Here is a 13,568-nt window from a genome sequence, read left to right as displayed (position 1 = left end):
ATTTTTTGGTTTTCCTTTTCTTTTTAAGGCATATAATAAATTAATATTCATTTTTTATTCCTCTACTGATTTAATATTTTGAGCAGAAAGTTGTAGTGAAGATGATGATTATGAATGATGAATAGACAAAGCAAAAAGCCATTCAAGCAATTGCCCACATATTTGGTAACATTTATGTTTTTACAAATTAAAATACTTTTAAGACTTTTTTAAATTTCCCTTTCAAGTTATTTCTTTTTATTTATTTATTTTTTTTCCTTGGAAAACTATTGAGTTTTCTTAATACATAAAGTGGGTTAGGTAGGGAAATTAATTAACTATAGAATTATTCATTACTGTTTTTGAATTTATATAATAATTAACTAGTCGTTAAACATTTAAAAAGAAAGTGGGACTTTTGTGGTGATGGAGAGGAGTTGATTCCATTGCAGCAGATACATGGGCACAATAGCAATTGCCAAAAACTTGAAGGAAAAATAGACATTATGCCAGTTGTCCCGGTTAAAGAAGAACATCAAAAAGAGAAGAAACAGGAAAACAAAGGTTGGTGAGACAAAGAATCGCATATTCATATCTTCAACAAGCTACCAATATAGTTATTATATACTTCTCTGCGTTTTTTTTATTTTTTTTTTTATTTTCAAAAAAATCCCAATTTAAAGATTAAATCATATATATATATATACATTGAACCATCTACAGCAGTGAAATTATGAAAATCATGCGGATTAGTTCAGTGGCAATTTTTTTTTTTTTTTGGATAATAAATCTAAATTTGAATTTTCATACACAAATATAGAAAAAAAAATAAAAAAGAAAAAAGAAAATAGTACAAACAATTGGGATTAAGTGGAGGATAATTGATGCTGGGATGGGACAAATTTTGGCGCAAGTTAGGTATGTATTAAAGTTATTTACCGAAAAAATAAAAATAGAAAGGTATGTACCGAAGTTAAAAGTAGTCAATTTCTCTAATTTAATGTCTCCAAGCAAGTGCCTAAAAGGCCAGGTATGCCTTTCCACAGCAAACCAATCCCAAAATTTGGCCATTCAATAGAGTCTTTTTTATTTATATAATTATTTATTTTTGTTAGATTGGTTCTTGCATTTATGAGAAGGAAAATACTTAAAGAATGCTCCTCCATAAAGAGGCAAAGAGCACACATTGTTTGAAAATAATTAATAGGTAGCTGAGAATTTTTGTAGGTGAAACTCGTACATCAATGGGTGAGTTGTTTGGAAAGAGACTTTCCAACTTTCAAATCAAAGTGTTTCTCATTTGATTATCAGAAAGCAATAATATTATTTACCCCAAAAGAAAAAAACAAAAAAGCAATAATATTATCATTTTCTCAAATATGCCATTTGCTTCAAACAAGTTTTTCTTTACCTTTTTATGCAACTACTTTGTTATAACAGAAAACATATTGATATTGGGTATGTGTAGTTCGCTCACTGACTGGACCGGTCCAGCCCAAGAGTGACTAATTTGATTGTGGCCCAAAGACTTCAATAATGTATTTTAATCTTTTTTTGTTACCAGGAATTGACATAAATATATAAAATTATTTTACTGAAACTCTATCCGAATTAATTTTTCCTGGGTTTGATCCGAAGAACATAGTCATGAAAATAGTTTTTTATTATTATAGAATTAAATTTCTTTCTAGCCACGACTTGGTTAGCTGTGCCAAGATTGTGTAAAGTGTAATAATGGACACAATCTTTGGCTCCTTGGTGCTACAATTATATATTATTATAAAATTTGACAAAAATAATGATCACTTTTTTTATTTGTTCATGTTTGGGTAATGTGTTGGTGACTTATCAAATTCTGGCTATAAGTGGTCTCAATACGTGTATCATATAATGCCACAAATAAATTAATCCAGTTTATTGATTTGATTAACATGTGGTAGAATTCATCAGTTTCCACTGGGATTATAATAAAATTCACAAGACCTATCTATCACTCTCCAGTTTCATATTCATCCACATATGCAGACTTTTTTCCTCGGAAGGAGCCAAAATTACTTGCAATGGTGACAATATTTTAGCCAATAATTTTTTATCTGGATATATGTATGCTCATTCTTTTATCTGGATGTTTCAATGGATCTACTATGTTTCAGTGAATTTATTAATAGCATTCTTTCTATTGAAATGGATCTAGTATGTTCCAACGAATTTATTAATACCATTTCCAATAATTCTTTTCATTGAAATTTATATAGTATAAGAATTGAAAAATGTTATTATTTATGTGGTAGAATATCTATTCGATAGACATTATCTTTTATAATCGATAGACATTATCTTTTAAAAATTTATCTTTAATGGATTTTATTCCCAATAAAATTTACTAATGTGTAATATTAAACGTGGTTTTTTTTACTTAATTTTATTATTATTACTTAGTTTCTGAAATTTTTTTCTCTTCAATAAACTTTGACCATTCCTTCATCTACCCTTCTGGGTGTTTCTTTGATTATTCTTCTTTTTTTAATTGTTATTTATCTTTTTGTGTATTTAATATTATATTATATCTAATTAAATGGCAAAAACCGAAATCCCCCTTTACCAAAAAACCCAAATCCCCCAATCAATTCGCCAAGCTAAGTAAAAAGAACGAAACAGAAAAAAAAAAAAAAAAATTATGGAATAGATATGAATGTTATAAGACCATTACAGGTAAAGAGGAAGGCATAGAAAGTATCTAGAAAATTTTGGAGATTGTGAGCAGAGAGGAGATGAGAGGTGGATGTGCTCGCAAATGTTATGTGTAGAAAAAGTTTGCTGTTATATCAACTTTAATATAATTTTTTTTGAAAAAATTATCTATTTATTTGATGTAGCAAGCAACTGATATAAAATAATAAACGTATAAATGGAGATGTTCCAATAATAAAATGTTTATATTGGCTATTTTATTATTTTAAAGATCTAAATTTAAAATTATTATCTTAAACTATATGATTCTAGGGCTGAAATAAATTTGTGGATGTCCAAATAAATTCCATATGTATTTATTTAAACTTCAAATGCATTTTTCAATTTTAATCTTTAAAACAATTCAAAAATTGATAAGAAAATCTAATAGTTTTCATTATTAGGATCCAGATTTGAGAATGTTTTATATATAAATAATATATAATTCCAATTAAATTTTTTCATTTTAATAAAATGCAAATAAATTGGTGTGATAGTCAGTATTGAATTATATATCACACTAATTTTGAATTGATGTATATTCGATTTTATTAAAATCAAAATATCTTAACTTGATAGAAATCTATATTATATATATATATATATATATATATATAGGTATTCTACATCAAAATTGTCCAGATGGAAAATTATTTTACCTTTAAATGGTCTTATACGAATCCATATAAGGTTTATTTTGGGTTTTAATATTTTAGGACTCATATAATTAAATTTCAATGTATTTTTAAATCTCATTTTTAAAGTGATTAAAAGGCTAATAATAAAGATGTGTGAAAAACCATTAATGTGGTCTGAATTTTTGAGATTAAAACAGTAAAAAGGACAAATATATATGCATATTATATTTATAGGTAAGCATGCATTGCAGGAATCTCATGTAGCACGCCGGCATCTTGAGAAGGAATAAGTAGTTTAAGAAGGAAGTAGTTGTTTTGGCATATAAAAAATATTTAGACATATATACAGGATCACGTTCATATAGATATCTAAGCGGATTTCATTGTGTATGATATATATGCGCATCAGATTACAAACAGATATTCATGTGCAATGCTTTTTTTTTGGTGAAATATGCATGTGCATTGTTGGAGTACTTATATATATATATATATATATATATATATATTTTGCTAGGCCCCCAGGCCTCCCTGTCCTCCCCCACCCCAACAAATCCAGCGTCCACCGGCCTGGCTGTGGTGTTCTAGCCACTGAGTTCCCACGCGAGTCTAAGTACTTATAGATGTTTATGTTTATATATATATTTGTATTTTTCTAACGGTCTACAAAGTGGTGCTACTTCACCAAAATGATCCATGTGTTTGACAAATATGGGCTCGATCAATTCGGGACCTCACTAACATCTTATAAATATATTGTCTGTTCTACCTGACAATAATATGTTAAGATTTTAATTACAAAAGGATTGAATTTGCTTAAATTTATTAAATTGGATTAAATGTGTTTTTAAAACTAAATCTGGTCAAGTGGAATTCCATTAAAGCGGTTTAATAAGAGATGATTCATGGTAGCAAACTTAATTAATTAATTAGGTGCTCACTTTTGGTCTGCCAATTGGGTGGTTTTTCTGGTTGTTTGTTATTGTAGGATTAGGAAAGCATTAAGAGCAAAATGTTTGGATTACATCATCCGTACATAATGTTTGAGGTTACATCATAATAATAGTACCCATTATTATTTGGACTTTACACAAGAAAATGGAAGAAATTTCATAAAGCGTTTCTACCCAGGATGTTGTGAATGGCATTCTGCATTCATTAATAACCTAAAAAAAATTAATTAATTAAAAATGTTCGTGAATATATATTTTAGTGCACTTTATAAACATTGCACTCTTTTTGTTTGTTGGTTTTGGTTATGATTTACATTGCTTTTGAAGGGGGAAAAAAAAAATTAGTAAAAGAAACACCCCATTAGCTTGGGATTTTTGCATTAATGCTTCTTAAAAAGTCATCGTTTTATAGATGAGTACATGTAAGGGGAAATAATTTTAAAAAGGACCCAACAACATGTGGAGCTGCACCTAATTATATCTCTTTATTGTATGATGTGGGTCTTTACACATCATATGCAAGTGGATTACTTGTTTATATATTTTGAATATATATATATTCTAACTACTATTTATTAATTTATTTTAGTTTACATATCTTTAATATTTATCATCAATGATAATTATAAATTCATATGATAATTTTTAATTAAACTATTTAATTTTATTATTTTTTATATTTTAATTTTAAAAGTAAATTTTTTAATGATAATTATTTAAATTTTTATATAATATATGAATTTTATTAGTGATCATTCACCAATAACAAATAATATTTTTTTCCCTTTATATAAACATATTAACTTACATTTTCCATGCATGCGATCTCTTTATTTTAATTTCCTTTTACTATTTCTGTTTCTTGTCACTTAATCCTATCTACTTAGTCATTGATTTCCTTGATTAAAAAACAACATAGATATGTGTCAGCCGCCTTATTGTTAAATTTAATTAGGTCATTTCCTAATGGAGTACTTCTTTCTTTATGGAAAATATATATATATATATATATATATATATATATATATATATATCAAAAAAGACAAACAAAAAAGAAAAGAGAAAAAGAAAAAGAAAAAGAAACGAAGAAAAATTAGTTAAAGAGTTCTGTTTCATATAGACTTCCAAAGAGCTGATTGTATTTTGATGGCTGGTCAGCAGTTTTGTGTGCGCCAGTTCAAATACGTCTCTTCCGTAACAACAATGGGTAGGACTGAAATGAGGAATACCTTGTCTTTGTCAAGATCTTATCTAGCTTTCCAGAAAAACAAAGGTCGTTCTTTGGGAGAATAGCATACAACCTTGAATTTGTTTTGAACTTGTTATTTTAAAATATTTCTACCATTTTCAAAAGTTTAGCCGATTGAAGTGTGTCAAACATATACAAGGGTTAATTATTATTTATGTAATACTTCGATTTTTTTACTTTTGGAATTATACAATTTAGGTTTTTTTAACTTTTAGAGTCAACAATTTTATATATTTGATTTTTCAATTTGTTACAGTTTTAACTTTTTTGACTTTTTGAATAATAAGATTTAATAATCATCTTATATAACTAATATTATATTGTATCAAATTTAAAATTAAAATATAAAATTTTATAACTAATTTTAACTGTTTAAATTTTTAATATCTTTTAATTTAAAATTTATTATAATTTAATATATGACATTCACAAGTTTTTCTCTAAAAATAAAGATTTTTAAGTTGCAATATTTTAAAAATAGTTGCAATATATTTTACAATTTAATACTTTCTAATTTGAAAATTAATATAATTTAATATATGTTATGTGAGATGGAGTACTTATAAATGTTTATGTTTGTATATAAATTTGAATTTTTCTAACGGTCTACAAAGTGGTGCTACTTCACCAAAATGATCCATGTGTTTCACAAACATGGGCTCGATCAATTCGCGACCTAACTAGCATCTTAAAAATATATTATCAGTTCTACCTGACAATAACATGTTAAGATTTTAATTACAAAACGACTGAAATTGTTTAAATTTATTAAATTGGATTAAATATGTTTTTAAAACTAAATCTGATCAAGTGGAATTCCATTAAAGCGGTGTGCATTAGTTTAAGAAGAGATGATTCATGGTAGCAAACTTAATTAATTAAATAGGTGCTCACTTTTGGTCTGCCGATTGGGTGATTTTTCTGGCTGTTTGTTATCGTTATTAGTTAGTTAAAATAGGATTAGGAAAGCATTAAGAGCATAATGTTGCGCTAAATCATTGATCATAATGGGGGTTACATCATTTCAGTTAAAATACATGTACGGCGTCCATTACTATTATTATTGTATTATTATTGTTGTTGTTGTTTTTTTGTTTTTTTTGGGTATGTTCTTGATTTATAGAGATTGGACCAGGGGATTATTGTTTTTAAAAAACAGTAACTTTATCGCCACCGAAGTGTTCTATAGTGGAGAGAGACTAGTGCCCATTATGAGATTTGGACTATACACAAGAAAATGGAAGAAATATTATAAAGTGTTTCTACCCAGGATATTGTGAATGACATTCTGCATGAATTAATAACCTAAAAAAATAAATTAATTTAAAATGTCCGTGAATATATAGTTTAGTGCACTTTGTAAACTTTGCACTATTTTTGTTTGTTGGTTTTGGTTATAATTTACATTGCTTTTGAAGGGAAAATAATAATAAGCACCTCGTTAGCTTGGGATTTTTGCATTGATTGCTTCCAAAAAAGTATCCTTATAGAGATGAATAGATGTAAAAAGGACCCAAATCCAGCATGTGAAGCTGCACCTAATTACTATCTTTTTATTGTACGATGTGGGTCTTTACGCATCATATGCAAGAGTGGATTAGTTGTTCATATATTTTGAATATATATATATATATTCTAACTACTGTTTATTAACTTATTTTAGTTTATATATTTTTGATATTTATCATCGTTGATGGCAATCATTAATTTATATAATAATTTTTAATTAAAATATTTAATTTTATTAATTTTAATTAAAATTTTAAAAGAAAATTCGTTAGTGATAACTATTTAAGTTTTCAAAAAAAAACAAAAAAAAAAACTATTTAAGTTATTATTTAATATATAAGTTTAATTGGTAATCATTTACCAATAATAATAAATAGCATTTCTTTTTCTTTTTTTATACAAACAAATTAACGTACTTTTTCCATGCATGCCATCTCTTTATTTTAATTTCTTTTCACAGTTTCTGTTTCTGGTCCCTTAATCCTATCTGCTTAGTCATTGATTTCCTTAATTAAAAACAAAATAGATATGTGTCAGCCGACTTATTGTTAAATTTAATTAGGTCGTCTTCCTAATGGGGTACTTCTTTCTTGTTGAAAAAAAAATATATTTATATATATATATATATATATATATAGATATAGATATAAAGAGAAACAAAAAACTAAACACAAAAGAGAAAAAGAAAAAGAAACGTAGAAAAATTAGTTAAGGCCTCTGTTTCAAATAGACTTCCATAGAGCTGACTGTAATTTGATGGCTAGTCAACAGTTTTGTGTGCGCCAGTTCAAGTACGTCTTTCTTCCTTAACAACAATAAGTAGGACTGAAATGGGGAACACCTTGTCTTTGCCAAGACCTTATGTAGCCTTCCAGATTCCAGAGAAACAAAGGTCGTTCTTTGGGAGAATAACTTACAACCTTGAATTTGTTTTGAACTTGTTATATTCAAATATTTCTACCATTTTCAAAAGTTAAGCCGACAGAAGTGTGTGTCAAATATATATAAGGGTTAATTATATTTATGTAATACTTGGATATTTTTTACTTTTGGAGTTTTACAATTTAGATTTCTAATAACTAATATTAAATTGTTTCAAATTTGAAATTAAAATTTATTAAAGTATTATAACTAATATAAACAGTTTAAATTTTTAATATATTCTAATTTGAAATTTAATATAATTTAATATGTGGCATGCATTAGTCTTTCTTTAAAAATAAAGGCTACTAAATTGCAATATTTTAAAAATAGTTTCAATATATTTTGCAATTCAATAGTTTTTAGTTTGAAAATTAATATAGTTTAATATATATGAGATGGTTGTTAAACCTGGTAGTTAAATCTCAAACAACACACAAATTGCAACATATTAAAAAATTGAGAGTCTAAATTGTTAAGTCGAAATGTTGAAGGTATAAATTGTAAAACTTTGAAAGTTAAGGGTATCAAAATGTAATTAACTCTATATGTAAATATTGTACAATTCTATTTATATTACAAAATTTGCTAAGCACACTACATTTTGTATTATTATTTTTATATTTCAAAAATATCAATTAATAAAAGGTCAAAAATATCTTTAAATAGTTAAACAAATATTGTCTAGGTTACTTATACTGGGGGCCAGTATTGCCTAGGTTATGTCTGGCATACTAATATTGCCTAGTTTGTTCTTGACATATAAGCCCAGATTGTATAAACTGGAAGAATGTATGCTCCCCAATATACATATGCCGAACTAAACTATACAGTCAGTTTACGAATATTGTACTTCCAAAGATAAAATTGACATATTTTATTTGTGTAGGAAATAAAAATAAAATTTAGTGTGGGTATGTGTAGAATGTAGTGTGCCTAATAGTTTTTATAGTGTAAATAAAATTGCCCATAAATATACAAAATTGATCTTTGAACAGGTCAACTTCACAATATTAAACTAAGGTTTCTTATCACAATTGAATTTGTTTAGATTTGTTTAATTGAATTAAATCTATATTTTAAAATTAAATTTATTTTAAAATTAAATTTATAGGGTTCATGTGATAGGTCTTTAATATAATATATTGAGGTTTACATGATAAAAAGCAGTCTATATAAATATAATAATTTTCTATTGGGCAATATTGTTGGACAACTTATATTGCCACATTTGTATCAAATTATATGCAATCTATGTGAAAATTATCAATCCATCCTAGGAGAAAGATTGCCTACACCCAGCATAAGCTGGCGACATTGAACAAAATAGTAAAATTATATATATACATATATATATATATATATATATATATATATAAATGGATTTGATATAGTAAAGACTTCATGAATGACTTATAGAGAGTAATTTTATGTGTCACCCACCTCGAGTAATCAATGACACATCATTTAAGTATTTTTTTATTTAAAAATAAATAAAACTTAAATACTGAGAAAGCAAACTTATAAAATTTTTATGTGACCTAATATTAATTATTATTAGTGGTTTTTTATTGAATAATTATTATTAGTGGTTGATTAAACTTTTTTAAAGTTGATACATCCAAGGGGGTGGAGCAAGTGATAGGAACTGGCTTCCCATCACATCTGCTTGTAAGAGTTGTGGGTTCGAGTCCCAATAGCTCCACTTTTCACCTTGGAATTGACCCTGCATGCTACCATACACTGTGAGGAAGGGAAATTGGGATAGCCGTACGGTGATGGGTTAGGTGTTACATGGTTTCCATAAGGGTTGTGAACAGCCATAAATGCTAATGGTCTATAGTTTCCAAATCTCCTACACCGATTATATCCATTAGGAGGTTGATTTTTTATTCATTAAAGTGTTTTTTTTTTTTTTTTTATATGACAACTCATATGGCATATCCTCCACCAGTAATCCTTCATAAAGTCCTCATTATGTTGAAACTATATATAATATATACAAAAAGTATCTTTTCAGATAACATTATACTAAGATCTTTAATCACAACCATTAAAATGGCTTTGTTTTGTTTAATTGGATTGTTTTATTTTTAAAACTAAAATATAAAAGAGTAAGGGTTAATTTTATCTATCTCCTCTGAAGTTTATTTCAAATGTAATTTTATCTTTCTAGTTTCAAATATATTATCAACTTTCATTAGGTTTCAAAAAGTTATCATTTTTTCTCCTGTAGTAATTCATTCACACTCCTTAAAATAATTTCACTAATTCTCTTATATTGATGCTAGTTATAATTTTCAAAACTTGAAAAATTAAATTGAAATTAGTGATAACTTTGTAGATTCAGATGGAATATTCCCTAAATATATATTTTAACACTCCTAACGTATACATGCCTAGTTTTGGATTCAATTTGGACGACTTTAACGTGTAGTTAAATTTGTTTTCCGGGAGTTGTGAAAAATTGAATACAAGGATCTTAATTATAGCTGTCCAACTCGGAAACATTAGTAATTTGACATATCTAAGTTGCATATCTTGAATTCAATCGCAATCACCCAAAAAAAAAAAAAAATTCAAACATATTTGATTTCACTATTCTAATTTCATGTATTGGGACTCTTTAATTATTTGATTGCAGAATTCAAAGTTTTCTTTCCCCAATATGTAGCACACCCTGCAGTCAAACTGCAGACCAAATATGGTACATATGTTTTATTTGTTTGAGACTTTTTTTTTTTTTTGGTAAATGTTTTATTTGTTTGAGATCCACATTGAAAGAGATGTTAAAGTACATAAACCATTATCAGTCCACTGTTTTAAATGTTAGGTGGTAACTTAAATAACATATCCATAATTCCAGTTTGAGTTGATGATCATGATCACACTCACAAACTTTATCAATGCTTCATGACATCAAAACCACTTGCCATTTTGGAGGAGTATCATATGTGCATGCTAAACCCATCTGCTTACATAATACTGTGATTCCAAAAGAGTACTGTCGTTTGTGATTCAGCAAAATTAAAATAATACAAAAGTAATTGAAACTGATTAAGCCCTAGGCAAAACGGATAAGTACATAACAGAAAAGTGCATATATATCCTCTCTTTTTGTGCATGACAACAACTTCCTCTAATAGTTAAGTGGGACTTCAACAAAAGCTTTTTTTCTCCTTGCTTTTTTGCTTTTTCAAAATGGCTACAATTCTATAATAATAATAATAATAAATTAGAGAATAGTCAAAAGAACAAAACAAAGAGAAAGAAACAAAAAAAAAAGAAAAAGGAAAAAATGAAAGAAAATGAAAAAAGGCAAAAACAGGAGGCTGCTCTGCTGGCTATTTGAATTCTATAATAAGGTACTAATCTAATGCTTAATAGTACATGAAGAAAACGTGATTGATTTTATCACTTCGATCTGACAGAGCACCTCGATGTAGTTGACTCCGCAACTCCTTTTTTATTTTCCAGATGGAGTACTGTACAAACCCAATCAAATAACGCCACCTTGTATCTTAAGGACTATTCTGCCCCTCTTCTAAGTAACTGAATTGACCAAAAAAATACCTGACAGAAAAGTTGATTCGTATTCGTGTAGCAAAGGAAAGTGTACGAATGCAATTTAATAATAACAATCAATTTATTATATAAGAAAAACATAATCCAGAAGTTTTAAATTATTAAACTATCCCCAAGTTGTTAAATATATATAGTATTAATTCTATAACGTTGAATTTGCCCACAAAACATAAATTATAAGCACAATTCCACGCCCTTCTCTTTCTCTTCAACTTCAAAATAAATATCAAAATTTTCAGATCATCAACTCCATGGCTAAAGTGTATCCTCGTCAAGCTCCATCTGTTCCTCTCTACATGACTTCAGGAAGGGAAACATTTACCATTTGGATGAAATCTCTTGTCTACCAGACAAATGGTTGCACAGTTTATAACTCAGGGGGCCAGATTGTTTTTCGGGTTGATAACTATGAAGAAAAGTGTAGCAATGAAGTCTATCTCATGGATTTAGAAGGCAGGGTTCTCTATACCATTAGAAAAAAGGTAAATTTATTATTACAAATGGGAAAATTGAGTAGTGCTTAATTGGGTTTTGGCCAATCTGAATATAATATATAGTTTCTATATAGATATACTGAACTGGGTTTTTTTAAATTTTTTTTTTTTTTCCCTGGTTTTCAATTACAGGCTTTTGGACGATGGAATGGATATAGATGGAGTGGTTGTGATATAGAAAAGGAAAAACCATTGTTTCAAGTTAAAAAAAAACCATTGTTTCAAGTTAAAAGATCATACTTTATGGGAGACTCAGCTTGTGAAATTAGTGTAGGTTCTGATGATAAGTATTGGATAGTGAGAGTTGCAGGAAAAACAGGTTTCAAAATAGTAGACCACAATGGAGGGATTGTAGCAGAGGTGAGTCTTTGAGAAACTTCTTCTTCTTCTCCTTCTTCTCCTTTTTCTTTTTTTTTTTTTTTTTTTTAAAAGGTGTGTGTGTGTGTGTGTGTGTGTGTGTGTGTGTGTGGGCGTTTAACTATTTTAATTATACGTATGCTTTTCATGTTCTGATAATGAAAATATATAATAGCTAGATTTTCGTCTGGTGTTTTGTATTAAATGCAGGCAAAGCAAAAGCAGTCATCTTCAGGGGTTGTGCTTGGAGATGATGTATTGAGTTTGGATGTGGAACCTGATAAAGATCATTCCCTAATAATGGCACTTGTCACAGTCTATGGATTAATCAGAGGGAAGATGTAAATATTTATTTTTACACAAACCAGAAAATACTCTTCGATCTATTTTCACTTTTTAAGGCTATTCTGGTCTAACATATCACTACTAGTTTTGATTAATTTGTAAAAAGTAAATATAATCTGAGATTACAGAAAGTTAGAAAAAAGGTATAGAGAGCTTTCTTGTAGTTGAGGAGAAAAACTCCAAATTGTCAATTTTGTAATTGAGTGAATTGAGAGTTTCTTAACTTGTTTATAAAACTTCTACATACATTGTCAATTTTGCCTAACAAAATTGTAAGCTAATCAAATTTATATATTGAGTCCTGTCTTCTATACGTCATAATTAATGATAAATATTCCTACATATATATATATATATATATATACATGAATTTTTAGGTGAATACCTTTACGATGAACAACCATCAAATCTTCCTTATCAATCTTTAGAATATTTTGAAAAATTAGATTTAATTTAGATTTAAATATGTATTTCAAGTTTATATGAGTCGATAAAAAATTTATAATATCGTTCTAAGATTTTAGTATTTCAAACTAGCTCATATATTCATCCAATGTTTTTTTTTTTTTAATATAAATTTTAGTTCGTAAAACCATCCAAAACTATTAAAAAAAATAACAGAAAAATGATTATACATGCAGTAATTCTTTTGTTAGAGAATTCCTTATTTAGTAAATAAAGAATTCTTATGTAATAAACACTTAATATTAGATAAAATGATAATTAATATTTAAATTCAAATATAAAATCTTAAATAGACTTAGTAACTTTTAACATTTATCACATAATTATCTTTTATTTATTAAAA

General features: G+C 27.3%; 1 protein-coding gene across 1 annotated transcript; it reads left to right on the top strand.

The window, feature by feature from the left end:
* Positions 1-11,700: 11,700 nt before the first annotated feature.
* LOC125419153 (protein LURP-one-related 4) lies at positions 11,701-13,060 on the top strand. The gene is made up of 3 exons (XM_048464519.2): positions 11,701-12,046; positions 12,191-12,418; positions 12,626-13,060. The coding sequence occupies exons 1-3, from the start codon at positions 11,816-11,818 to the stop codon at positions 12,758-12,760; spliced, it is 594 nt and encodes a 197-aa protein (XP_048320476.1). The 5' UTR covers positions 11,701-11,815; the 3' UTR covers positions 12,761-13,060.
* The last annotated feature ends 508 nt before the right edge of the window (positions 13,061-13,568 follow it).

This window comes from Ziziphus jujuba, chromosome 6, assembly GCF_031755915.1.
Source record: "Ziziphus jujuba cultivar Dongzao chromosome 6, ASM3175591v1".
Classification (NCBI taxonomy): Eukaryota; Viridiplantae; Streptophyta; class Magnoliopsida; order Rosales; family Rhamnaceae; genus Ziziphus; species Ziziphus jujuba.
Note: the sequence above shows the minus strand (reverse complement) of the source record. Positions and strands in the feature narration are given on the sequence as shown.

Bases quoted from the DNA above. Each gene is read 5' to 3' on its own strand.
- LOC125419153 (XM_048464519.2), top strand. From the start codon at position 11,816: ATGGCTAAAGTGTATCCTCGTCAAGCTCCATCTGTTCCTCTCTACATG. The intron at 12,047-12,190 runs GTAAATTTATTA...TTTCAATTACAG, and splicing joins TCTATACCATTAGAAAAAAG to GCTTTTGGACGATGGAATGG. The intron at 12,419-12,625 runs GTGAGTCTTTGA...TATTAAATGCAG, and splicing joins ATGGAGGGATTGTAGCAGAG to GCAAAGCAAAAGCAGTCATC.